General features: G+C 46.3%; 1 protein-coding gene across 1 annotated transcript in view; it reads left to right on the forward strand.

Moving 5' to 3' along the window:
• LOC119178745 (GTPase-activating protein skywalker) overlaps nt 1–26,999 on the forward strand; it is a 46,031-nt gene that overhangs the window by 14,345 nt on the left and 4,687 nt on the right. Inside the window, exons 5-10 of the mRNA XM_037429984.2 lie at nt 1,655–1,771; nt 1,867–1,977; nt 15,936–16,029; nt 21,123–21,244; nt 22,915–23,154; nt 26,115–26,470. Coding sequence (XP_037285881.1) covers nt 1,655–1,771; nt 1,867–1,977; nt 15,936–16,029; nt 21,123–21,244; nt 22,915–23,154; nt 26,115–26,470 — 1,040 coding nt within the window. The remainder of the gene's footprint in view (nt 1–1,654; nt 1,772–1,866; nt 1,978–15,935; nt 16,030–21,122; nt 21,245–22,914; nt 23,155–26,114; nt 26,471–26,999) is intronic.

Genomic DNA, 26,999 nt, shown 5'->3' on the forward strand with positions numbered 1-26,999 from the left:
TGAATTACTTTCGTTTTCTGACTGGAAAAGGGCCCAGAGCTGTTCCACGCGTTCTGGCATGTGTGTCGCGTGTGTGCGTTTTGCTCACTCTAGGTGTGCGTGTGTGGTCATGATGGCCGACGGGAGGACTAGCACGCTTTTTCCTGCTGTTCAACAAAACGTTGAAAGTGTGACCACTTGGTTTGAGCGTAATCCGCGCGTTGGGTGCTGCCTTGCGGAGCGCTTGCTCATAGCTGTTGAACACCTGGCAGCCAACTTGCCACTTCGGGCGTCCCGGTATTCAGCTGTGGAGATGGTGAATATTTGATGGGCGGCGGTGACGACTACATGCACGCGAAACTGTTTTCCCGAGGCTTATTTCCGCGACATTGGGTCCGATGCCGAGCCTGAAGCTTCCGAACTGCGGCGGCAATTGGTGGCAGCGCGCCGTCGACTCCGACCTGAGAGAGCGGGTGGGACATCTGTTGCCGTGGTTTAATTACGGCCGACGATGAGGCCGACACTCCGACACTGCGAAACCGTGCAAGGATTGGGGCATTGTGAATGAAGTACGTGGCGAGAGCGATTTGGAGGAATCTGATTGCGAGAACGACGAAACTTTGGAGCCAGTGCCTCATGCAGTTTATGCCAAGGGCCTCGCGAACGAGCACCCTGCCGTTTTAAATGAGCTCAAAACTGACTGCCCTTATCGCTTCTGCTTTTCAAAACACGTGCATCATGGACTTTTTGGGGCAAAGAAAGTTTGTGTTTTCACTCGCAACTTTTTTTAAAAGCTGTATTTCATTTACTACGAACTTCGGAATACAGCAAACGAATTCCGCGTCACGCTCAAGTTCGTTATAAGCGAGCTCGACTGTATTGCAATATTGATGCATGTCTAAACCTTAATTAAATTAAATCGTTGGTTGTTAGTCTACTTCAATCACTTAATTTCTGTAATGTTGAAACAGAGATGTGAAGTACTATTTCCAATGAATTTCCACAGCCATCAGGCACATGAGGAGAGCCAGAACAAAGCGTGGGGCTGCTCCAATTTGCCACCATAATGAGTGTAGATGAAGCTTATATGTTTTTTGTCCCACCACCAGCTGCCAATATAATCCCGAACATCACCCAGGATGTTACTACACCATAAGGTCTAATGAGACCACAGTTCTTCGAAGACTATAAAATCTCGCAGATGCACTGTGGGAACATATCACAATGCTGCAAACGATAGCCTCATTATTCTAAATTGTGTGTAAATACAATAACTTTGTTCGTGTCCGACACATTTGCTGTTTTGTAACGTGAAACATTTGTTGCTTTAGCAACTCTCCTAATGACACTGATGACTGCAGTGATCGCGGCGCTGACGCTTGTTTTCTGTTGTCACTCCCAAGTGATGCATTGGTTTGCTATCCTTTGCAAGTTTGTCTGAGGGCATGTTCGGCTTTCAGTAGACGCTTTGTAGCTGGTATGATCAAAGAACTCTTGCACTCCTTGTTAAGGTTGCTTGGCCCCATTCTTCGCAGTGCAGTGACATGCTTCTAGAATGCCAGCAATGTGAGAGGCAGGCTTTAAACTAGAAAGTGGAACGCATAGATTTAATTTGCAGCTACTAGCTTCACTTGTACAGTCTGAGCTGATGAAGTAGGCCATTTACTTTGCACAGGCTTACGAGTGTGTGTGTTCTCTTATCGAGAGCACGACGGTGCGGCATCTGAGCCAGACTCGACTGATGCACGACACCTCAGCATACACACTCATGCAACTGACAAGGCGACTGGCAGTGAGTGACTTTGGGCTCATCATCATAACCTAGTCACCTGTTCGCACGTTATTTTCAGAAAAATGATCCTTTTTTTTCTTTTCTTTTGTGAGCAGAAAAAGACCTATTCAAGGCTGCTCCGCAAAGTTCGACACGAAGAAGACCTGGAGAAGATCTTCCACACATGGGAGCTTTGGATATTTCGTGGGCTGCCCTTCTACCACCTGGTATGACAGTTTTTTTTGCTAATTTCTCGACGTGCATGCACTAAAAGAAGGCAGTGTTCTCTGTGATATTTACTTAATGAGCTTATGTTAATTTGGCATCATTTGGCAGAAAACTGTGCCGCCAATTACTGTGCACCAGTAAAAAACACCATCTACAAATGGGACACATGCCAGTTACAGGATGCGACAATACCAAGAGACCACCAACTCCATAACCCTTTCCAAAGCTGTTGAGTACTAGAGCCTGCTTGCCCTCTCCTAACACCATGAATTGTGCTGCAATTTGCTATGATAATGGCTGCTTGTCTGGGCACCTTTTGAAGGCGGAGTAGCACCCGCATGATGGCAGGGGTTTAAAATCTTCATTCATCACAAGAGGTATTTTTTTAGGGGCGAAGCTCCTTAGGGCGTGGGCTGTGCGTCCCCTGTAGCCTGTATGTAGCCACCTCTAGTTTAGTTCTTGCAGTGTTCACTAGATGGCGGTACCGTCCCCTGTATGTAGCCACCTCTAGTTTAGTTCTTGCAGTGTTCACTAGATGGCGGTACCGTCTCCTGTATGTAGCCACCTCTCGTTTAGTTCTTGTAGTGTTTACTAGATGGTGGTACTTGTAGCTGATGATGAAAAGATGCAAGATGTTATAAACTAGAAAGCGGTACTTGTAGTTGATGAAAGACGCGAGATCTTATAAAATAGGAATGATGTCGCATATGGCGCGTGTCATTGGTTGGAGGCAATCGTTCGATTTAGTGCGGCGACGTACGCTAGGGGGAGCGATGTAATAAAATCGAGTGGGCAAAATGTACAGAGGATTCATGGTTTACCAGGTTTACCTCCGGAGCTTCGCCCACTCATCATCATTCACTTCGTGGATATGGCGGAATTTTTTTTCCTAAGTACAGGAGCATGTTGTTGAACACAAGGGGGGGGGGGGGGGGGTGGACCAAAAGAATTTATTCTATTTAGCAGGAGTTCCAAAGTCTGAGATGAACAGGGGGCAGAATTCAAGTACAAAACTATAATAATGGGAATTGTTCAGATTAAGCAACAAACCTTATCATTGTGAATCTACTGTATAATTTGTAAATCAATCAGATGCATTACTCTGAAGCATCTGATATTGTGTCTCTATGGATTATGGCAGAGTGCAAGGGCTCTGCCAATAGACCCTTTCGAAAATTCAGTCTGGCAAGATAGCTCTTCTGCCATATCTTGTTCACTCGTGCGAGCTGGAGAGCTGTGTGTCCCAGCGACGCCAATGAGGGTTACCTGCAGCGCACGCGAACACCGCTTGCGTTACTGCAGAACGTGTACCACGTTTGTACGGTACGCCAACGAGCGTCCCTTGGAGGCCATGTCCTTTCTCTGCTGGTCAAAACAGCCCGTTCACCTCCCGAAGAGGTCATGCAAGGGCCGCAGTGGCACCGCTCCCTGAAGTAGCCGCTGTGCATCCTCTCAGACGTCCCATCGACTGCCAACTACAACCCACATACGCAGCGATAATCGCGTACTGGTATCAGCAGCGTGCATCACCATGGGTGAACAAGACATCGCGGAAAAAATGTGTTTTTGGTTTCGTTCAGTAGGTGGTGTGAATTTTCAAAAAGGGTCTATTGCACCAATTTGATACAATTTCTAGTTTTTGCGCAAAGCTGAGCTAAAACCATGACATTTGTTGAAATTGCAGCACACTGCCCCAGAATACTCGACCAGGCTCAGTATTTTTTCTGTACTGTTAATTTTATCTGTTGGGTTCTGTTTTAACTGCCTTGCTGTGAAAAGGCTGGGGTTTATGTTATCTCAGATACTTCATTTTTATAAGCTTGCAGCGAAGAAAGAAAAAGTCACAGCTTTGCGCCAAAGGTGAAGTAATGAACGTGATAGCAACAAATTGGAAGGCCACGTGCATCATTAAAAGCAGATCAAAACGTACCCCGCATTTCTCGTGCACAAACGACGCACAAAACGTACTCACAGCTATACATGCACACGAATAAGCGTCTCATTTGTTACTTCGCTGTGCCTAAAAGCACGCACTTTTCGCAAACGGAGACTGCCACGATTGCAGTGACCTTTTTGCACCCGGTAACTACAACAGAAAAGCCCGAGGCCAGCCAAGACGTACGATCTTCCCCTCCTCCCCACTGTGAGATAAGGGCGCGCAAGGGACCGTCGCTTCCTTCCTCTAAGCGAGGCAAAGTACGCATGGGAGTATAGAGCGCGCGCTGCCGCGCAATGTGGCGACACATACTCATTGCACCATCTTGCTGGTAAGGCTGAAAAAACGATAATTCCCCCTGCCCCCCTCCCTCCGAGATGCCATAAGTAGTGATAAGTAGTAGATATAAATACCTTGCCGTTTGAATAGTAAAGGACGTGTTTTCGCTGGCTCAGTGGATAATGCCTCGCACTCGGGATTGGGAGGACCCAAGTTGTTCGATTCCACAACTAGAGTATTTTTCTGTTCTTTTTCTGTATTTTTATATGTATAGATAGGTATACATATACGGTGAGTGACGCTGACGTCAACGCCGGCGGCAAAATCTAGCTGAGGCTGTTTATATGATTGCTACCGCAATAAAAGAAAGTAACCCAAAATGAACAATGAGCAGCTAAAAAACTCTTATGGCACACTGAACTACCGTAATTACTCGAATCTAACGCGCACCTTTTTTCCGGTTAAGCGAGTTCATAAATCGCATGCGCGTTAGAATCGAGTACGAACAAAAAAATTACGGTCAATCTATTGCCATCGCAAATCCAAAATGGCCGCCCCCTACGTGCGTTGGCATGGTGCGTCGGCTATTTCTGCCTATGTGTTTACCATGTGCGGCACTTCGTACGTGTGCTGAGAAGTCCTTCTTGTCTCTGTGTCGTCGTTTTGTTCTCGCGCTATAACTATCGTAATGCCTTACCAACTAGCCCAAGCTGCCACACTTCTGAGAAGTTCGTCATCTAGTAGTGCATTAGCATCGACGACTTGGAAGGGCCGACTCCAAAAACTCGAGTGCACCACGATGCCGCTTTTAAAAGAAAAGTCATCGCGTGTGCAGAAACGGACGAAAATCGGGCCGCATCGTGGTCCTTCTCGAAACGTGCGTGCGGGACCGGCGGAAACAAAAGCAGAAGATTGTCGACAGCAAAGCTTCACGCAAAGGCTTCAGTGAACCACAGCAGGGTCGGTTTACGCAAATTGAAGAGCTGCTCCGCGAGTATGTGCTTGAGGAGCGAGTGGCACAGCGGCCCATGACGACAGAACTGCTCCAAGTGCGGGCTATGCAATTAGTCTTAGAAAAAAGTCTAATGCGGAGCCTGTTTAAAGCGAGCAGGTGCTGGCTAATTAACTATATGAAGAGGAAAGGCTCTTCCCTCCGAAGGGGAACATGCATATGCGAAAACTTTTGCGGAGAAGTACGATGAAAAGCTTTACAGTTTTCAGAGGTTCGTCCTAAACTTGCGGCGCAACAACGGCTACCTGCTTGGGCAAATCTGGAATGCCGATCAGACGCCTCTTTACTTCGACATGCCTGGCACCACAACTGTCGAGAAGAAGGGGGCGAAGCAAGTTCGCGTGCTGACATCGGTCCACGGTAAAACTACAGTGACTGCAATGCTCTGTTACACGTCAGATGGGCACAAGCTTCGCCCGTACCTCATATTTAAATGGAAGACAATCCCGAAAGGAATCGTTTTTTCGAGTGGTGTGATCGTGCGGGCCAGCAAAAAAAAAAAATGGGTGCGCGTTGCAATCGATGTCTTACGTTTTTTTTTTTTTTTTCGCGGTGGAAATCGGGTGCGCGTTACAATCGAGGGCGCGGTAGAATCGAGTAAATACGGTAAGTTAAAATAACATGATAATGTACTGCTTGCTTGCAGAAGTTCATACTGCGATGAAGCATCTACAAGCACACATTTTCATTCGGCCCACAGTATGTGAACCCGCACATCATTTCTTATATTGACCTGTGCCTGCGTGTGAACGACAGCGATAATGTGGAGATTTAGCGGACACCAGGTAGTGGGTTTCTGGCTTGACTCGAGAACAAAGAAGACAATCTTGCAGCTCAGCTGTTGAGAACATGCTGCTTTCGCTGCCTCAAGGCCTACGTTATACTGCGACACTGGCGGAGGTGCTGGCCCGCGACCCCGCCTGATGTTCCACACTCCTACGGGGAGCCGTTTATCCAGCCCAGAAGCACTTGTCGACACTCCCATGCATTGCTTCAGTCGTCGCTTGCGAAGCCTCCCTCCAGAGTTCACCCCCTCGCAGGAACACTCTACAAGGCACCGCTCACATCTATCAAAGGCCACCGCCAGTCCACAACAGTTACTACTACGAGACAGCAGTCTGCCAACCCCATCTCAGGTAACCCTTTTTTCACCGCTGGTGCCTCATCGCTTTGGTAGTGGAGCACATGAAGACGTCGAAAACTGGCTTGACCACTATGAACGTGTCGCCAACACCAACCAGTGGTGTCTTGAACAAAGGCTTTCCAGCGCCTATTTCCATCTCGACGACAGTGCTCGTACTTGGTACGAGAACAGAGAAGACAGTTTGTCAACATGGAGTGACTTTAAAGGAGGGATGATTGACACATTTGCCAATGTCGACCGGCGCGAACGTGCGCAATATTTACTCGAGCTATGTGTTCAGAAACCCAATGAAACGGTCGCAATGTTAGCTGAGGTCATGGCCTGTCTCTTCCGTAAAGCTGACCCGCACATGACCGACGACAAAAAGTTACACTACCTCATGTGTGGCGTTAAAGAGCAATTGTTCACCGGACTTTTGCGGAACCCGCCAAGCACTGTGACAAACTTCATCAAAGAAGCTACGGCTATCGAGCGGGCGCTTCACCTACGATGTCGACAATACGATCGCTTGTCCAGCAGCACCCACATTCAAGTCGCCGCTACGACATCTGACAATCAAAGCTCGTTATGCGATTTAATACGAGAGATTGTTCGCGAAGAGCTGCTGAAGCTGCGGACTCTGGTCACAGAACCACCCACGGCGTCTGTCGTTGAAGTCGTCTGCGAAAAAATACGCCAAGCGTCTTCAGCAGATGATCCTACTCACGATCAGCGACTTACGAGCTACACAGCCACCCGCCGCCCATTGGGCCGTCGTACTGCCAGTCATCGGCAGCCGTTCCTTAGTCACCACCGCAAGAACAGACACCGCGGCGCCCTGCTGTTGTGCCGTCGTACCAAATGCCGCCGTACGAAGAGGTGTCTCTCAACGAGACATGGCACTTGCAACATTACGAGCCATTGCGGCATCCACAGCTTCGTAAAACAGACGTCTGGCACACCGTAGATAGACGTCCGCTTTGTTTTATCTGCGGAGGTGTGGGCCACACTTCCCGTCATTGCTGGCACCGCGTCGATACGTTTCAACCTCTTCGGCAATGGTCTGACAATCGACGCCCCAATGACGACTACCCACTACACCGGGACGCTGATTCTCAACGACCTTCCTTGTCTCGGTCCCATTTTGAAAACCACCGTGCCAACAATGACGACAGTGAGCCTGATTACCAGCCGGGTTTGGGACGTCGACCACGCTCTGTGTCTCCGGCATATTCACTTTCGTCGCGTCACCGCACTACAGCCGACGCCAGAGAAAAGAGGTCACCAAGTCCACGACGGAGAAACTGAAGGCGGCGACCTCCGGAGGTGAGGTTGCAAGCTGCCAAGGCGACGAAAAAAGGCTCCCGTTACTCTTACCACAGGACGCCGTAAAGCCGACTAGTTGTAACGCTGACGAAACTGTGACCACAGATCTTACCGTTTTTGTAGACGGACAGCAAATAACAGCCTTAGTTGACACCGGTGCCGACTTTTCTATCATAAGTGAAAACCTTGCCGTGCGCCTCAAAAAAGTGAAGACTACGTGGACGGTACCACACCGGAGGACAGCAGGCGGCCAGCTGTTGATGCCTGTCGGAAGGTGTCGAGCAAGACTCAGCATCGGTGGCTCTTCTTTCGTGGCGACGTTCGTCATCCTCACCTCATCTTGCAAGGACCTTATCATAGGGATGGACTTCTTAAGAAAATATGGTGCTGTCATCAACATCCCGGACCGTTCAATTACGTTCCGCAACAGCCCTGGTTTAGTTGTCTGTTCAGACGCAATATGTAACACTTTACGTATACCGTAATTACTCGAATCTAACGCGCACCTTTTTTCCGGTTAAGCGAGTTTATAAATTGCATGCGTTTATAAATTGCGTTAGAATCGAGTACGAACAAAAAAATTACGGTCAATCTATTGCCATCGGCAAATCCAAAATGGCCGCCCCCTACGTGCGTCGGCATGGCACGTCGGCCATTTCTGTCTATGTGTTTCCCATGTGCGGCACTTCGTACGTGTGCTGAGGAGTTCGTCATCTAGTAGTGCATTAGCATCGACGGCGTGGAAGGGCCGACTCCAAAAACTCGATAGCACCACGATGCCGCTTTTAAAAGAAAAGTTATGGCGTGTGCAGAAACGGACGGAAATCGGGCCGCATCGCAGTCGTTCGGAGTTCCCGAAACGTGCGTGCGGGACCGGCGGAAACAAAAGCAGAAGATTCTCGACAGCAAAGCTTCACGCAAAGGCTTCAGTGGACCACAGCAGGGTCGGTTTCCGCAAATTAAAGAGCTGCTCGGCAAGTATGTGCTTGAGCAGCGAGCGGCACAGCGGCTCGTGACGACAGAACTGCTCCAAGTGCGGTCTATGCAATTAGTCTTGGAAAAAGGTCTAATGCAGAGCCAGTTTAAAGCGAGCAGGTGCTGGCTAACTAACTTTATTTAGAGGAAAGGCTTTTCCCTCCGAAGGGGAACATGCATATGCGAAAAGTTTTGCGGAGGAGTACGATGAAAAGCTTCACAGTTTTCAGAGGTTCGTCCTAAACTTGCGGCGCAACAACGGCTACCTGCTTGGGCAAATCGGGAATGCCCATCAGACGCCTCTTTACTTCGACATGCCTGGCACCACAACCGTCGAGAAGAAGGGGGCGAAGCAAGTTCGCGTGCTGACATCGGTCCACGGTAAAACTACCGTGACGGAAAGCTCTGTTACACGTCAGATGGGCACAAGCTTCGCCCGTACCTCATATTTAAATAGAATACGCTCCCGAAAGGAGCAGTTTTTTCGAGTGGTGTGATCGTGCGGGCCGGCGAGAAAAATGGGTGCGCGTTGCAATTGATGTCTTACGGTTTTTTTTTTGTTTTTTTTCGCGGTGGAAATCGGGTGCGGGTTACAATCGAGGGCGCGGTAGAATCGAGTAAATACGGTAATTGATGATGATGTGGTCGTCCCGCCACAGTCATTGCACTCTTGTTTCGGTGAAAGGGCACGAAGCGTTTGATGGCGAAGGCATTGCCGACCGAATTGGCTCGCTGCCATTTACCCATGGCATTTCGGTCGCACGAGGTATCATCCGTCTCACTGGTGGGGGCACGAATTTACGTCTGACCAACTTCAGTACTGAGCGCCGGCACCTTCCGAAAGGCACAGCTATCGCTTCGTATGACAATATCGTAGAAATGCGAGGCAGTTTATGTTTATCGGTATTAGACGAAGCGCCTAATCAAGAACCAGAACCCGTTCTCAACGTTGGCCCCACTCTGTCAAAGGACGATCCACAGAGACTTCTTCACTTGCTAGCCGAATTCCGCGACTCCTTTATCGACCTCACGAGTTGGTCGAACACCTTTGACAAAGCATTGAATAATCACCGAGGACACGGCAAGACCTATTCACCAGAACCCTTATCGTGTAGCTTTAAAAGAACGCGAAGCCATACAACAACAAGTCACGAAAATGCTTGAAGATGATGTCGTTCAACCGTCACAGAGCCCCTGGGCATCGCCTGTAGTGCTAGTAAAGAAAAAGGACGGCACGTTGCGTTTTAGCGTGGACTACAGGAAGCTGAATCGTGTGACCAAAAAAGATGTGTACCCGCTCCCACGTATTGATGACTCCCTTGACAAACTTCGGCACGCTCGAAACTTTTCTTCCATGGACTTGAGGAGTGGATACTGGCAGATCGAGGTAGACCTAAGAGACAGTGAGAAAACTGCTTTTGTGATGCCAGATAGTTCATACAAATTTTAAGTCTTGCCTTTCGGTTTGTGCTCCACGCCCGCGACTTTTCCAAGGCTTATGGACACAGTACTTTCGGGATTGAAGTAGAAGACGTGCCTAGTCTATCTGGACGACGTTGTAGTGTTTTCAACCACTTTTGACGAGCATCTCAAAAGGCTGGAAGTTGTTTTACGCGCCATACGGTCTGCGGGCCTAACGTAGAAACCAGAAAAGTGTCATTTCTGTTTCCACGAACTTCAGTTTCTCGGTCACGTCGTCAGTAACGCAGGCGTCCGGCCCGATCCTGGAAAAATTGCCGCTGTCGCACAGTTCCCAGTATCCTCCAATAAGAAGGCTGTCAGACACTTCCTGGGCCTTGTGGGGATCTGAGGCGCGCCTGCGACCATTTCGCGGGCATTCCGCCGCACGGCCACACCCTTTTGCTTCCCTGCTCTGTTGACATGACGTGGCGATAGATGGCGCCACGCGCGGGCATGGCGCGCGCCACTGTGCGCGCCGAGGAAGCGGTCTCTTCTCCGTGGACAGCGCCGGGTAAGCACGTGTTTTCCTTCGTCCGCGTCCCCTTTGGGAATCGCGGACGGTAGCCTGCCCAGGATGGCCTTGGGCATCCCGGCAGGCGTGTTTACTTGAGTGTTGGCTTCGGTAGCGTACGCTAAGCCCAGAGCGGTGCCTAGTGCTTGAAGTGGTCGTACCACAACGAGCCGCACTTGCGTTAGGCCTACGCGTACGAGGTTTGCCCTAACACTCGCGACCAGGCCCAGTGGCCATCGTGAGAGTGCGCAGCATAGCCGCGAGGGACCTTTTCCCGACCGGCGTGTCAAAGCTCGCCATTGCCAGCTGCGACGTGCTCGCGGTTTTCCCCTTATTGTGAACGTCCGCGTGTGGGTGCCTTTGCTACCCGCGTCCCGGGAGCGGACGTTGTACTGTTGTTCGGGGTGCCGCCAGAGGCAATAAAGTGTTGTGTACTTTTACATTAGAACACTGTCTATTTGCCGCGCCGCGCTAAACGCCTTATCAGTTGAGCGCGCGCGGAGCGGTGCGCTACACGCGAGTAAACGGAGTAGCGGCCCTGTGGCTCGCTAAGCGTGAACCCGCGGTGATCGTCCGCTGCAGTTAGAGCGGAGTCACTATAGCCTTTGTGCCTATTATCGCCGGTTTATCGCAGACTTTGCCCACATCGCGTCGCCACTAACTCGTCTCACAAGAGACGATGTTGCCTTTGAGTGGAACGAAAAACAGGAGGCTGCCTTTAATCACCTGCGTCAAGGTCTTCAAATGCCCCCGATTCTTGCCCTTTGTCGACGAAGAAGCCCCGACGATGCTTCACACAGACGCTAGCAATGTTGGTCTGGGAGCTGTGCTTGTACAGCAGCAAGAGGGCATAGAAAGGGTATTCGCTTACGCAAGCAGAACGTTTACATGCGCTGAGGCTAATTACTCCACAACTGAGAAGGAATGTCTTGCCATGGTATGTGCGGTTTTAAAATTTCGCCCGTATTTACATGGCCGCCTCTTCAAAGTAATTAGTGACCACCACTCACTGTGCTGGTTACCAAGTCTAAAAGACCCTACCTGGCGATTAGCGCAAGAATTCGATATGGTAGTCGTACATAAGTCAGGCAAGTGACATATGGACGCTGACTGTCTGTCCCGTTCACCCATTGAGTCGGCAACCCTACCTGATGAGGAGGAAACAGCATTTCTCGGTGTCCTCGACACGACCGCCATTGCACAGCAACAACGTGACGACGCTGAGTTGCTTGGCCTAATTAACTACTTGGATGGCGGATCTCAGAAGGCGCCAAGAGTTTTCGCAAGAGTGTTGTCATCGTTTTGTTTATGGGACGGAGTGCTCTACAAAGGAACTTTTCGCCGACGGAATCCGCCTATCTGCTCGTCATCCCAACAGCTCTTCGTACCGAAGTACTCAAAGCATGCCACAGTGAAGTGAGCTCTGGCCATTTGGGTTACACGAGAACTTTGGCCAGAATACAGCAAAGGTATTACTGGCCGAGACTAACCACAGCCGTGAAGCACCACGTCCGTACTTGTCTCGACTGCCAGTGACGCAAGTCACCACTGACTAAACCAGCTGGCCTCCTGCAACCCGTGCAGGTCCCAACAGCTCCATTCTACTAGATCGTCATGGACATTTTTGGCCCACTACCTACTTCTACTGCAGGGAACCGCTGGGTTATCGTCGCGACGGATTATCTGGCCCGTTGTGTCGAGACAAAGGCTATCCAGAGAGGTACAGCAGCGGAGATGGCAAGATTTTTCATCGAGAACATTGTACTGAGGCATGGTGCACCAACCGTCGTGATCACAGACAGAGGAGCCGCATTTATGGCACCTCTTTTGGATCACGTCCTTATGCTGAGTGGGACAGCGCATCGTAAGACCAGCGCCTACCACCCACAAGCGAACGGGCTGACAGAGCGTCTAAACAAAACCATTGAAGACATGCTTTCGATGTACGTAGACGTTGAACACAAAAATAGGGATGAAATCTTGCCAGATACATAACGTTTGCGTACAACACGGCCAAGCAAGAAACGACCCGCCTGACCCCGTTCAGCCTCGTTTATGGATGAGAAGTACGAACTGTGTTAGATGCGATGCTACCACACAAAGGTGACGACATCGACCCATACGCCAACACGTTTACGGAACGCAGGGAAGAAGCCAGGCAACTTGCACATTTACGGATCCGCCAGCAGCAAGAGTACGATGCAGGCCGCTACAATGCTCACCGCAGAACAGTCGTCTATCAAACTGGCGACAATGATGAGGACTTTCCGAAAAGCTTTTAAGAAGATAATTTGGGCCATACTGAGTGCTGCGACAACTGAGTGAGGTCACTTACGAAGTTGTCCCCGACAGTTCGTGTAGTACCAAGCGTCGCCAGCATCATCCTGAACTCGTTCACATAGTGCGCATGAAGCCTTACGTCAGCGAGTAATTGCGTGAGACTTTTCTTTAAAAAAAAAAAAACTGCATTAGTGAGTTCGCATCGGGTCGATGCTCTTTGAGAGGGAGCAAACGATTCGTGTCTGTGTGTGAACGACAACGATGATGTGGGGATTTAGCGAACACCGGGTAGTCGGCCTCTGGCTTGACTCGAGAACAAAGAAGACAATCTTGCGGATCAGCTGTTGAGAACACGCTGCTTTCACTGCCTCAAGGCGTACTTGTGCTTTGTTCGCGTTGTACTGCGACACAACAACTCATAGCTATAGATCATAAACGCATATCTACTCCACTGTCCACCGAGAAGTCTTTCAGGAAAGATGTTTACCTTTTTCTGAAGATGCATGGTCCAAGTAATTTCTGTAATGTGAGGGGCTGTCCAAACTGTCCAGTTTTTTTCTTAATTTTTATCTTTCATTTGAGTTCTTTGTGCGTTCCAAAAGAATATGCCCTACATTATCATCTTCATTATCATCTTCTTGCCAGTGAGCTGGATCGGTGTATTCTGTGTAGGAAGCTGTTTGTACATGGGTGTATTTTATGTAGGAGGCTGTTTGTATATCTTCCCATTTTGTCTTAAGAAAGCTGCCGCCTTGAAAATTTCCGTGGCCATCAATGGGAAAGTGCAAAAATTATTTTCTTCATTAAAACAAAAAATGTAACGATAAGATTTACTATATGAAAAGAACTGTTCATTTGCTTTCGATTTAAGTATGAAGGTGATTTTTAATTGGACCACCACATAGCGTAAATTGCATCTCAGTATGGACAAAAATGACGATTTTGAGAAATTTATGATTTTTTCTCGTAAAGTTTAGCAGCAAATCAGCACAATATTTTTCAAATGCATGAGATGGTCGCCAAAATGTCTAAGACGTTTGGCGTGGAATGACCCATTTGCTACTTCCGGTTGAAGTCTGTGGAATAATGCCTTAGTGTGTCATAGGAGATCTGTCGCTATTGAGAATTTTCTGTGTGAGTCAACATCATATATAGTAATGATTGATTTAATTTAGTGCTATGATACCACATCTCCATAAAACAGTGGTTAGCTTCTTGCATTATAATGTTTTGAATATTTGCCCCATACACAGGAATTGCACAATCCCATCCTTTTTTCAAGGCTTTCTTGATGAGCCTATCTGCCTCTTCGTTGCCCTTTATTCATATGTGGCTGGGTATCATTCGAAATACAAGGTTGTGACCTTACTCTGTGGCATATTCCGTAGTTTCTGCTATGCACCGTGCTATTTAGCCATTTTTGTAAGGCAATCTCGCATGTTTAATCAAATTAAATGTGGGTTTTCTATCCATGCTAACTACTACACAGTGTCCTGTCCCGGAGTTTTCGCAGATACACTTCACTGCTTCAAAAACAACCACTAATTCCAATGTCCTTGATGAAGATTTGTGTGATAATTTATACATTCTCCTTTCTTGAATTTCTGATATGAAGATGGCAAAGCCTGATGCTTCTTCAGGGCAGAACCCATCTGTATATATATCTTTGTCTTTCCGTTGTGTATTGTATGAAAATGATAAAACACCATTCGTATTGTCACTGAAGGTGCTTCGTCGAGCGTCTTGCATATACTATCTGTTATCTCACAGATAATATTTGGAACTGGCAGTTTCTAAGGTGGTCTTGAGGGTGTGCATTGTTTATGTCCCGGTAATACTGCTCGGAATGATGGCACACTATCCTGGAGTCACGTGACAATCCTCTGTGTTAGTTTACATACAAAGGATGACTGTCATGTTACGTAAAAATTCTAACATTTTTCTTGCTCGCAGTTGTCCAACTTCTGTGCACACCATATTGCTAGAAGTCGGCCGTGGCAACCCCAGACATACCCTCAGGCTCCTTGCAATAGCAAGCGAATTCTTCTTTTGATGGAGGCTGGAAGTCCATGCAGCCGAGGCATGGAGTAACTCAACATGTGGAATATCCTCACAATAATTAGAGCTAACAGCAACTCTGAGCAATGATAGATATTTTAAATGGCTTGGTTCACTTTTCGTTCAAATGACTGTACTCGATACAACCATATTGGTTTCCTGTCTAAAATCACACCTAAAAATCGATGAGCTGGTGTGCCATCTGAATAGGATGGTTTTGCATAACAATCTTGAGATCTCCAGGTCTTTTTAATGTAAATGATAGTGTGGCTGTTTTGGCCACTCTCAAAGCCATACCTTTTTCTGTAAGAAAATGGTCTACATAATTCAGTCCTTCGTGTGAATTTAGTTGAACATGCAAAAACGACGGACGAGATGCTCATCATCTGTATGTACTGGACATGTAACGTCAGGCGTAAGATTATGCAGGAGCTGTGCCATGACTGCATTAAAGAGCGTGATGCTTAGTACGCTGCCTTGGTTATGTTCTGACATTGCATAACCACAAGAAATGGATGATATTTCACGAAGTCAATAGCCTTAAGAAACATTAAACAAAAATATATGCTTTTTTTTTTCGCCACCCTTTTTTGTTTCTGCTTTACGAACCTCCTGAATTTCTAGGTCGCCTGTCAAACGGTGTGGCAGATGCTGCAAATTGTAATGTCAACATTGTTTGCTCTGTGAGACAATGCAATGTGCTTTCATTAAATTAATGTGCACAGTGCATGAATTAGTTGATTTTAAATAGCTTGTCCATCTATTTTTTATTTAATAGTAAGTCTCATTTGTTGTATTACTCCAAATTGTGGATTCCGGGCTCTAAATGGAGTGTTTGACTTTTCCCACAACCTGCTTGAAACTTGTATATTTATGCTCGAAAAGCAACACTCTGCTGCTCCAAAAATTGCTATGGTTCCTAATTTGCTGTTGCATGCCTGATTATGTAAACGTGTGCACCCACTGAGTGGTCATATGAGTGGTGGTCTCATGCAGGTGCGCTCCATGGACTGCTTTTTGCTGGAGGGCGTGCGTGCTCTTTATCGCATCGCAATGACCATCCTCATCCTCTTCACCCAGGATTTGTCTCGTGAGTGCACTGACATTCTGTGCTACACTTGCATCAACATCCGAGGAGGCATGATGAGTCGATGCAAATTACTAAGAACGTTCCTCCCGTCTTTAGATTTAGGCACTGCTTTGGTACCTTATGATGAAAAGTTGTAACCAAAGTTTCAATTCCTTGGTCTTTGATGCCTGTTCCTCTTATTTCCTCATTGCTAGCGCATATTATGACAAAACAAGTAAAAGGACCAACAGGGCAAGGCACGGACTGTCAATTGATTTTGTTTACTTTAAATATACAGTCAAACACGGTTATATTGAACCTACATATATCGATCTTTCGGGTATATCGAACTCGTAAGTTATCCCCTTGCAATTTCCTTGTAAGAGTATAGAAATTCGCATGTTTACATCGAACAGTATCTTTACCGGCCTTCGGATATATAGAACGCCGCATGAGCTGGAAGGTGCGCTTCGCACTCGCCGGTGCCCTGCAACCTGCACGGCTTCACGCGCGAGTTGGAAGGCGCGTTTTGACACTCGCATGCCCGGCGACCTTCGCGCAGCACCACGCCTCTGTTAAAACCTGAAACTCCCGAAAAAAGGTATCAGCAAGGAGGCTCAGACTGCACAATCTCTAACTTGCGGAACAGTTTTTTTTTTTCTCTCTCTTTCTCTCTCTCATGCTTTCTCCGTGTACCCGTTGGCCCGAAGAGCGTCAGCCAACCACAGCTCGCGCCTTTTGCTGTTGCCCTCGCAGGTGGCCATCGCCTCACGAGTGCTTTGCTTCTGTTGTCGCGTCGCCTACGTACGACCGCATGTGCAGCATTTCTCTTTTGCGTGTGTGAAGCCGCTGCAGACTGCTTGAATTGTCGACTTCTCGTGTAGCTATAGCAAGGGTCAAGAAGCGCAATACCCTTGACTTAGCGACGAAGTTGAAGGCTATTCAGCGTGCTGAGGCAGGCAAGAAATAGTCCACCTTTGCGGGCTTGGGGATACCACGGAGCACTCTGAGTACCTTGTTGAAAAACAAAGCAGATATCAAGGCAAAGGCAGTGGAGCAGTGAACTTCGGGAGCCTGTCATGTGCGCACTACTGCCCATGGGAACGTAGAAGAGACACTCTGTGCCTGGTTTTTAGAAGTGCGCGTGAAGAACATTTCTATAGATGGCCCTATGCTGATTGCCAAGGCCAAATGGTTTGCTGCTGCACTCTGTAAAACAACTTCGCTGACAACACCTGGTGGCTTCAACGATTTAAGCAGCGCTACAACATTGTTGGCAAAACCATTTCTGGCGAAGGCGAAGCTGTAAGCAGCCAGAACATCCAGCTGTGGATGACAAGGGAGTGGCCGGAAATCTCTGCGAAGTTTTCTCCTGCGGAAATCTTCAATGACTGGCGAGACGTGAAGACGGACACAGTTGTCAACTGCTTCTGCAATGCAGGCTTTGAGACGGCTTAACTTGCGGAAACCGGTGAAGACGACGGCGAGCGCATAGTAGACGCGTTTCGCGAGTTGTCCCTCCACTTACCGGTAGCAGTTCCACACGAAGTCTACGGACGACTTCGTGGAAGCAGACTGCAATGTCCGGGCCATTGCGAGCCTCGCTTACGAGGACATAGTAGCTGCGGTCGCAGGGACCCAGTATGCCCAGGCCGACAGCTCAAGTGATCAGGAGGATCGTCTCGACGAGGCGCTGGCTACACACGCATACTGCGCCGCTAAAGTAGTGGCAGCGTTCGTCGTCATTTGCCGTTGTATCGGCGACATGCGAGGGAACCAGACTTTCGAACTTGGACAGCCTTGATAAGATTGAGACTAGTGTCTTCAACTTCATTTCAAATGTGAACAAGCAAGCCAAGATAAGCGATTTTTTTTCATGCAAATAAATCATTTTGTTCTGGCGTGTGTATGGAATTAGTTGTCATTCTTGAATGCACCTATTATAGGTGATGGTCGGCATTCAGGTAAGCTCTCGGGGCCTCTGTTTTTATATATCAAATTTTTCATATATCGAAGTAATTTACGATCCCCTTCGAATTCGATATATCCGGGTTTGACTGTAGTGCAATATATGCCAGTCGAAGAACAAATACACCAGAAAAGATTGAGGAAGAGGAACATAACCATCTGCTGTCTGGGCCAGGTGGCTTTTTATAATGATGAACAGGGCATATATAGCAGTCGTCTGACAATAGTTTTAGAGGGGTGACAAACAATAGTCCTCACGAAGTGACAGTAAGTACATTGTATGCGCTTCTCAAATCTCTGATATCAGCCATACTCATTTACTCGTGGAATGTCTCACGCCGGGCTTCTGTCTCACTTATAGTAGCAATGTCGCATGGTGCTGAAAAACTCAGATGAGCACTCACGCTTACTTTCAAACCAAATTAAAATTCATCAAAAACAATGTTCTTTGCTCATAACCAGCCAGACCTACCCACCCGTGCCACAACACCAAACGACACGAGTATGTCAGGTCTCCTAATTTGGTGGTGCCAGGGGTCCTTTAAAGCCTACCAAACTAAATAGCAAAGCCAAATTGTACTTGTCTTTAAAACTAGATAAGCTCAATTCTTTGTCTATGTCTGGACTTTATCACTATCACTTGTATGTTTATCACATGCTCTGCTTAAAGAAAATTTCTGGTTTTCTGACAGCCTTAAAAGTGTGAAGTGCACAGGTTCTTTTGAAGACTGCAAGTGTAGTTAGTGTGCGTTTGGCTAGTAATCAGAATGCGATGGCACGCCAACAAAACACACAAATAGCACATACCCTTTGACCTTGTTTAATTCAGGCAGAGTTCATTTCATACATATACTGCCTTTCAATAAACGTTCGTAATGGTGTGTGTGATGATTGCCATTTAGCTAAAATCAAACTAAAATAAACTAATCTTCAGTTCATCATTGATCTCTTCAATACACTGACTTTACAATTTGTGCTTATATAAACGGTAGCTTAAAATTATACTGAAACTATGTTGAGCTGGTGCAGTTCCATTTGAAGACAAGTGTAGCTTTATTTTGTATCAGAATTGTATCAGCCTTCAGAAGAGCTGGTATTAAGATCACACTGAATGTGTGTCTGTCTAGCTGATGCACGCCATCATTGGTGCAATTCGGAATGCTTCAGGTGCACGTGACATTCGTGTATGTCACTCTTCACATTTGTGTGTGTCACTTGTTCAACGTGCTATAGTTAAAAGCAAACACGTGTCCATCCCCTGTATCCCATTCTATCTCCATGCAGAGTACTGGCATGCCAGCGATATGTGGATGCCGGCAAAAATCTTTGTTTTTCACTCTGGATACACCAATGATTAATGGTGCTGCGCATTCTTGAAATAAGCACCTTCAACTGAGACCATTGCATTGCCAGTTCCAAACCAGTAGTCTTCTCCTGGAACCAGTTCAATACCTTCAATACCAGCACTGCCAGCTGGAACTATTGTGGTGCCAGTTCAAGATCAGTAGCTTTCTGCTCGGACCATTAGAAACCAGTAGTATACCAGCTGACTTCCACTTGAAACTGCTTCATGCCGATTGAAACTAGCAAAAAAAAAAAAAACATTTCGCCTGGGACGAATATTGTGTTCCTAAAGGAGCAACTAGACGCGTACATGTGCTGTTGAATCCCTTAAATTATACTATACCAAGTTTCAGAACAGAAAAGTGACAGTACCTTTAGCATGATCCCACAGCCATGCTATACAAGTACGAATGTGCGAGTATTATTGTACTCTTAAGAAATTCAAATATTCGCTTGCTTTCCTATATAATTAATGTTACTTCCCCAGATATTGCACAAAGTTGTACAAAATGAATAATTCCTCAATGCTTGCTAATGTTTATAGTACGAGCTGGAGTATTGCCTTTGAGTAAATAGCAGTATTTCACAAACTTTTTCTTCTGAACTAAAGAATTCTTTGTGCTGGTTGCTCAGTCATTTTCTTGTCTATTTCTGCTCAGTATCTTGTGCAAACATTTGCTGTAAAAGAGATTTAATCCCCTTATTAGGATTCACCTTCCAATTTTAAAGCTCTTGATCTCTTAAAAATGTGTACTAAGGTCATGTAGCACTCTATGCCTTATAGGCGTTGATGGCCCTAGTGAAGCTGCTGATTCAACTGGCAGCTCATGATTGTGTTATGCCAGTGCAGCCCTGTAATGAGAAGCAGCAGGATCGCATCAAGCTGGTTCATGTTGATGTGCATGAGTTAGTGTAGTGTCACGGCTGCTACATGAAAAGTGTAGCTTCAGTACCATGTGACTGGTTGTGAAGTGTTGTATTCACATCTCTTGCTTTCTTTTATGCTGCCAGGAAAAAAGAAGAAGAAAGGTAACTTTGCATGCAAGATTTTACTGTGGAGAATTATGAGTCATTCCCTTTTCCACATCATTCCTGTTGCAGTAGAGTATTCATAAAAAGGATGTGCTTAATTTTGCCTGTAATTTTTTTTCTAGCCACAATGTGACTTAGTAGCTTAGTAACACACTCCTTCTACTTTGTTTGTTTCTTTCTTTATTGTTACCCAAAACAAAATCTCTTCTGCTTCGGATTGGTATGTATTTGTTGTTGCTTGTGGTGGCGTACTGATTTGAATAAACTTAGTTAGTCAAAGCATTTGTCACCATTCTCACCAGCCGGATGCTCGACATGGTCGCAATGCTACATGAACTACAAGGTCAGGACTCCAATTGATAAAGCTGCTGCGGAAGTGTTACGTGAGTGACTGTCACTCCATGGGCACGGTGCAATACAAAAAAAAGGGAAAGGAAAGGTCTGCACATGCAGATGTGTGTGTCCAAATTAAGACCCTCAATATGTCTACTAGTTGATGGCACTGTGCTACATTTTACAATAGGGCAAGGCAAGCTTTCTGTGCCAAATCAGTTTTTGAATCTGTGCGCTGAGCAAACTTTTATTTCTCCTAACTGGAAGTGAAACGTAATGAAATCAAAATGCACTGAACCTGAACCCAAACTGAACCAGGTTTGGTTGAATGTGTGCAGAGGTGCAGCTTGTAAGTGAAGTTGTTGAGCTGCTTACACTATTACTAGTTATGGTTAAGGTTTTCCCTGAGCTCCACGTTGTCGGTGTGTTTTGTGCAGTGGAAGACCCATCTGGAGACTCCACATCAGACACGGGCAACTTCCTGGACAGGATCATAGTGTTCTGCAAGCACATACCCTACAACGTTGACCGGTTCCTCAAAACTGCCTATAACATTCAGGTGTGTGTGTGTGCATGGGTGGATACTACACGAAGACAAAGCGTTCGCTGGCATCACGCTTTGTACTGAGCTGAACATAAGAGCAGGGCAAAGAAAACCTTTGTTCAGTCTGAGCAAGGCATCGAAACGAACTCAATCTGAGCTGTAATTAAATTTGGCCAAACCCAATCTGTTAGTTTCAGGGTGTGGCTCAGCTTTAACTGATGCTGTATTAGAGGAAATATAGTGGTTACAGATTCCAATTGAAAAGTTTGGAGCTCACGACGCAAGAATGGTAGCACAACAGATAACAGATTCTTTGTCAGTGAGCCCTGCTACCAAATTGTGATGGCTACCAAGTACGGTAGCATTATGCACATCGTAGTGATAGGTAACTGACAACAAAGGTGGTCAAACAAGAGCACTGATTGAGCTCCTCATTCAAAAAAGAACATGTGTGGCAGGTGTTTCACTGAACATGTTGCAAAAAAATTTTTAAATATAGGTATAAAAAAAAGAAAAGAGAGCAATCCTTTGTACCAAGCCGTTATGTTTAGTGGGAATCAGTAATTGTACAAAATGTGAAAATTGAGTAGTTAACTAAAATAATCTAATTACCTTTTTATTTGTAACATTTGACAGTTATTGTCTAAGGCACATCTATACCCAAAAATATGATGCTGTGCCAGCTTATAATACAAGTTTCGGTTTCAATAACAAGAAAACATCTCATTTATGCTCGCTGTAGGGCCTCAAAAAATCTAATTATTGCAGTTGCACAAGACTTCTGGACTCCTATGCAGTGATTTTCATTTTGCTGAATAAAAAAAGGCCGATTCGCTCATGTTGCTAGGCTTTAGGCAATTTTCTTTCCTTTAAAAAAATATGGCATCATCTCCATCATGGCTACATCATGGCTACAGCTTTGCTAATTAAAGTTATTCAGTACATTTGAATAACAACACAACTAATTAGTATGGCCTGGACAATTTTTGACTTTTTCTGCTGTTTAAAATCTCATCTGAAGATGTTTTTCTTCTTAGTTCTTTTTTAACATTCTTTTCAAGGATTGCTGAAACACCCAGCATTTACTTGAAAAGCTACTGTTCACTACTTTTTGACATCTAAATGCAAAAATATCAAGCGTTAGTATCGGTGAAAATGTAGCATGAAGTGGTGAATGGTCTCTGTCTGGAGCACTTTGCCTTGTGCTAGCTCTGTAGTTGGTTCAAGTGGCAGATGCTGCTCATGAGGAAACTGAAGGGGCAAGCTGTTCACAGATTTTGTTGATCGAAAAATTCGGACGTTAACAACTGCAAGACCAATAATTGGTGTTTTTTATGAAAAATGCTAAATGGCATTATTAAATGGAAGATACAAGTTTATGGTCGACAAAGCACTTGTGTCGTACTTGTAGCATTTGTAGTCAACGTACAATAGCACAAATGAAAACTTGGGCCTTGCACATTTTTATCTTTCACAGCAATATCACTGGTCAGAGGTAAACATCAGCCAGCTTGATGCTGAATCTACTGGACGTGATATGTTCGTATTGTAGCTTGTCCCAACAATGCTCTACTTCGTCGTTGCATGCTGCTATTGGAAGGCTGCTGCTCGAGACACTTGCCCACTTCACGATGTTTCATTTGTAAAGAACCTGCCATCCTCACATGCAACTTGGAACTCCGCAGGGCTTCAGTGCCAAGCTTCTGAATCAGCAGCTGCTCAAATCAGAGATGTACATCCGAAGCTGCTCGAGTGGACGGTTGCGGGCAGCATCTGAGAGTGGCCCCCCAGGCTCCTGCTACCACCTGGACGTGACGTCTGCCTACCTGTCCATTAAGGAGAGCAAGAACAGAGCCATGCGTGCCATGTCGGTCGGCATCATGCCAATGGCCAATTTCCGATCTGAGGTGCTTAGCTCTGAGCAGGTAAAAAGCATCCATGATATTTTCATTAGGACAAGCAATACAGTAAAACCTAATTAATTCGAACTGCAAGGGGGAGCCACCTCAGTTCGAAATAATGAAAGTTCGAACTAACGAAAGTGAAGAACAACAATAATACACTGCAAGTAGGGCATGACAATTTATTTATTTTTTAAATCTGTAATCGCGGTCTGCCTTCTTTTCTTGAAGGCAACAGCCAGCTTTTTTTGCTCTAACGAGCGAATTTGGCAGAAGGCCTCTTCTCCGCCTTCTTCAAAACTTAAGAAAAGACGATCGGCATTCAGTCCGGCCATGACTTCCGCAGCAGAGGGCCACACTGGTGCTTCGTACTCCTCCTCATCATCGTCACTGGCAGCGACAGGTTCTGCACTTCTCACCTGACATATTATGTCGCCATCTGTGAGTGCACCACACACCACTGCACTTCAGTCCACATCGACGTAGTCCGCAAAACAGATGTCTTCCAAAACGTCTGCCATGGAGGCGGTGATGTCGTGTTCGAGCACTGGTGGCTCGTCAGCTTGCAGAGCTTCGGTGCTGAAGCCACAGTGGCGAAAGCAACTTGCTATCGTAAGCGCTGTCACTAGCTCCCAAGCACGCACAAGCATGTGTAGTGCACAGGAGTGTCACGTAGTTATTGCACAAAATAATTCGTTTCAACATAGGACGCTGATGAAATGATTTTAAATTTCTAATTATATTCTGGTCCATGGGCTGCAGTACCGCTGTCGTGTTTGCTGGAAGGAAGGCCAGCTTGTCGTGTTTGCTGGAAGGAAGTGTTTTGGCACGGTATTTGCCGCGGGCACACGCCATCAAGTCGGAGCAGCAGAATCGCGACAGACGGTAGCGCCGGTAGTAGTCGCGACAGACGCGACCTCTACCGGCGCTACCGCAACAAACGTTAGCCGAGGCCTAACACCAACACAAAGAATCGCGACAGTCGGAAGCTACTCCCAGCATCAACACCGAGGTGTACGGCGCACGCCTGAAACAAAGACTGCAGAGAAGGCTGGGCGAAGCTACGACGCATCCGATTTGCGGTGTGCTGCTCATGCCATCTGTCGTCTAACAGCGACAACTACGCAGGATTTTCAAAGGCTCCGAGATTGGCGCTTAAAGAAAGATTAATCTTGCAGGTTACATAGGACGGAGAGCAGACAGCCGCCGAGAGAGAGATTGTGGGGGGAGGGAAGTGAAGAGTAAGTGGTGCTATTTTCTGCACTCTGGCCTCCGGGCCAGTTTCTCTGTTTTTCTCTCCGCTCCCTGTCCACGTCGCCTTGTAACTCGGCAGCTGCGATATCGAGTGACTAGCCAAGCCGCCGGCACGGTGGCGCGTAGTTCAAATTATTCGCGGTGGAACCTACTCGCTTGAATTAACGGGCTTTTTTTATTCATAGGCTTGTATGAAGCTTGGCCGGGCCATAACTTACAGTTCGAATTATCCATAAATTCGAATTATTGAAGTTCGAATTAACGAGCTCTCACTGTACTACTAAAGGTCTCAACGAAGAGTTTCTCACAATAATACCTCGATGGAGATGTGGCGCCACTGCCTATGCGAGCTTCCTAAAGGGTGTTCTGCCATCATAGAAATGATGCTATAAGTGCTATAAGTGTCTGCAAAGCTTTTGTTGGCTGGCATTCAGCAGGGATTGGCTGAAAATGCTGCTGTGGCTGCACAAATAAAGCTTCTCTAGAACAGAACCTTTCCAAATACAGTCGAACCCTTTTATAAGAGACAAATGAGTATAAGAGACACCAGTGTGCCTACAGTAAAGTATGGGTTAATAGGAAAATGCATATGTACCATATTTACTTGTCTAATCAATTTATTCACATAATAAACGCAACCCGAACTTCAGTCGTCAAAATCTGGGTTTTTTATTTTTTCCCCGTGTGATAAACGTACCCTCTACGATCGTGCTCTGCTGTCACACTAACTGACACCCGGCACCTCCTTGCCCGTTGAATCTCTTCCGTCTTTTATTATAATGCCGACCCCCTCAGCCACCTCAGCTTTCTTCCTCTCTACCTTCGGCTACTGCCGCGCTCCGTATGGTTTTTCTTTCTATCTGTAAGCAGCGTACGCGTATGTCAGTTGCGAAAGGCTAGGCGACCTAACTTTTTTTTTTGCATTACTACATTTTTTGCTCATGCCAAAAATGTTTTATAAAAATTTACCTAGCATAATAAACGCACCCCCAACTTTGTCTTGATTTTTCGTGAAAAAAAAAAAAGTGTGTTCATTATGCAAGTAAGTACGGTAGTACTCTGCTTGTAAGAGATATCTGATATAAAAGACAAGAATTGCTGCCCGGAGCATGCCTCTTACAAAAGGGTTCAACTGTAGATCCAAGAACATGTGCAGCATTTTACAGTTGTGGTCCAGCCTGTTTAGGATTTAAAGAAATTTTTAGAGCAGGCAAAAAAGATGTTTCTGAGCTTATTTGGAGCAGAAGGCACTGCGTTTGAAAGCAGGTAAACCGATGTTTCGAATCACTTGGAGCAATGTATCTGTAACTTTCCTGTGTATATATTCATTAGTGTACAGAGATGAAATGTTGCTCCAATATATACAAGGGGACAAGACCAACAGTCACAAAACAGGCATTAATGAGGCTGTTGTAATAAAAAAGTAACCTGTGCTAGTTTTACCTCAACATACAAGATATGCATTGATGTGAAGCACTAGTTACAAGATGAGCATGGCATATGTGATTTTTAGTAGTATAGATGTCAAGACATCATTTATTCCAAGTTTTTAAGGGGGGGAGGGGTGACCACCCCTATATATACATGCCAAGTCATCACTGACAGAGGTAATACATGCAGATAATGTTAAGCTGATTATATGACAGGTGAAAACGAGCAGAGTAGAGGGCTTCTCAAGAAAAAAAGAAAAATACTTTCTGGCTTTGCCTCTGCCTGTGCTGTGACTGCAGATGGCCCTCGTGTGGAGCTGGCTGCCCACACGCATCACCATGCTGCAGCCAGAGGTGATCTACTCGACCAACGAGCATGGCAGCAGCTTGACAAACTTCTTCTTCCACACCGACACATGGGAGCCCACGCTGTTGGCAGTGCTGACCACGCGTGACGAGCGCTTTGGTGCCTACTGCTCAACTCGGTGGCAGGAGCGCACCAAGACGTACTTTGGCACCGGCGAGACCTTTCTCTTCACGTTCGTACCTGAGCCACGGCGGTTCGCCTGGGTCGGCGTTGGCTCCAGTCAGGACGTGCCCCATTCGTCCCATCTGTTCATTTCGGCCAACCAGCACATGATCCAGGTTGGAGGAGGGTAGGCATCTACTGCGTAACTGAAACTTTGCTATGTGTTGCTTAACTCTGCCTCTGGTTTCCATGATATGCCGTTAAATTGTTCCTAAATTTGGTCAATTTGTACTGGTCACTTCATAGCAGCGATTCATACCAACCATTACAATAATAGAAAGATTCGAGAATTAACCTTAATTGCTGTATTTGGCATCCAGATCACTGTTTGTGTGCCATGGTGTCTTGCAGGAGTCAACATTGTATTTAGCATGCTGTCGAAGCAGATCTTAGAGGCAACATGGAAAGAAGTGTGGTTAGGGTATACTCGTCGGATGCCACAACGATCCCAGCTGCTCACAAATTTTCAGGGAACTCAGTTAATTTTCAATAGTTATTCTGACAGCTGATTGGTTCCTACCTTAAGCCTAGGTGTGCAAAAAAAAACTGGAAATTACTCGTATTCTCGCAAAAAATGCTTCATGTTTTTTTTGTTTTGTTTTTCAACTATACTCACTCAGGCTCACTGACCAAAATATTTCTCAGCCGTACTCACT

This window comes from Rhipicephalus microplus, chromosome 1, assembly GCF_043290135.1.
Source record: "Rhipicephalus microplus isolate Deutch F79 chromosome 1, USDA_Rmic, whole genome shotgun sequence".
Classification (NCBI taxonomy): domain Eukaryota; kingdom Metazoa; phylum Arthropoda; class Arachnida; order Ixodida; family Ixodidae; genus Rhipicephalus; species Rhipicephalus microplus.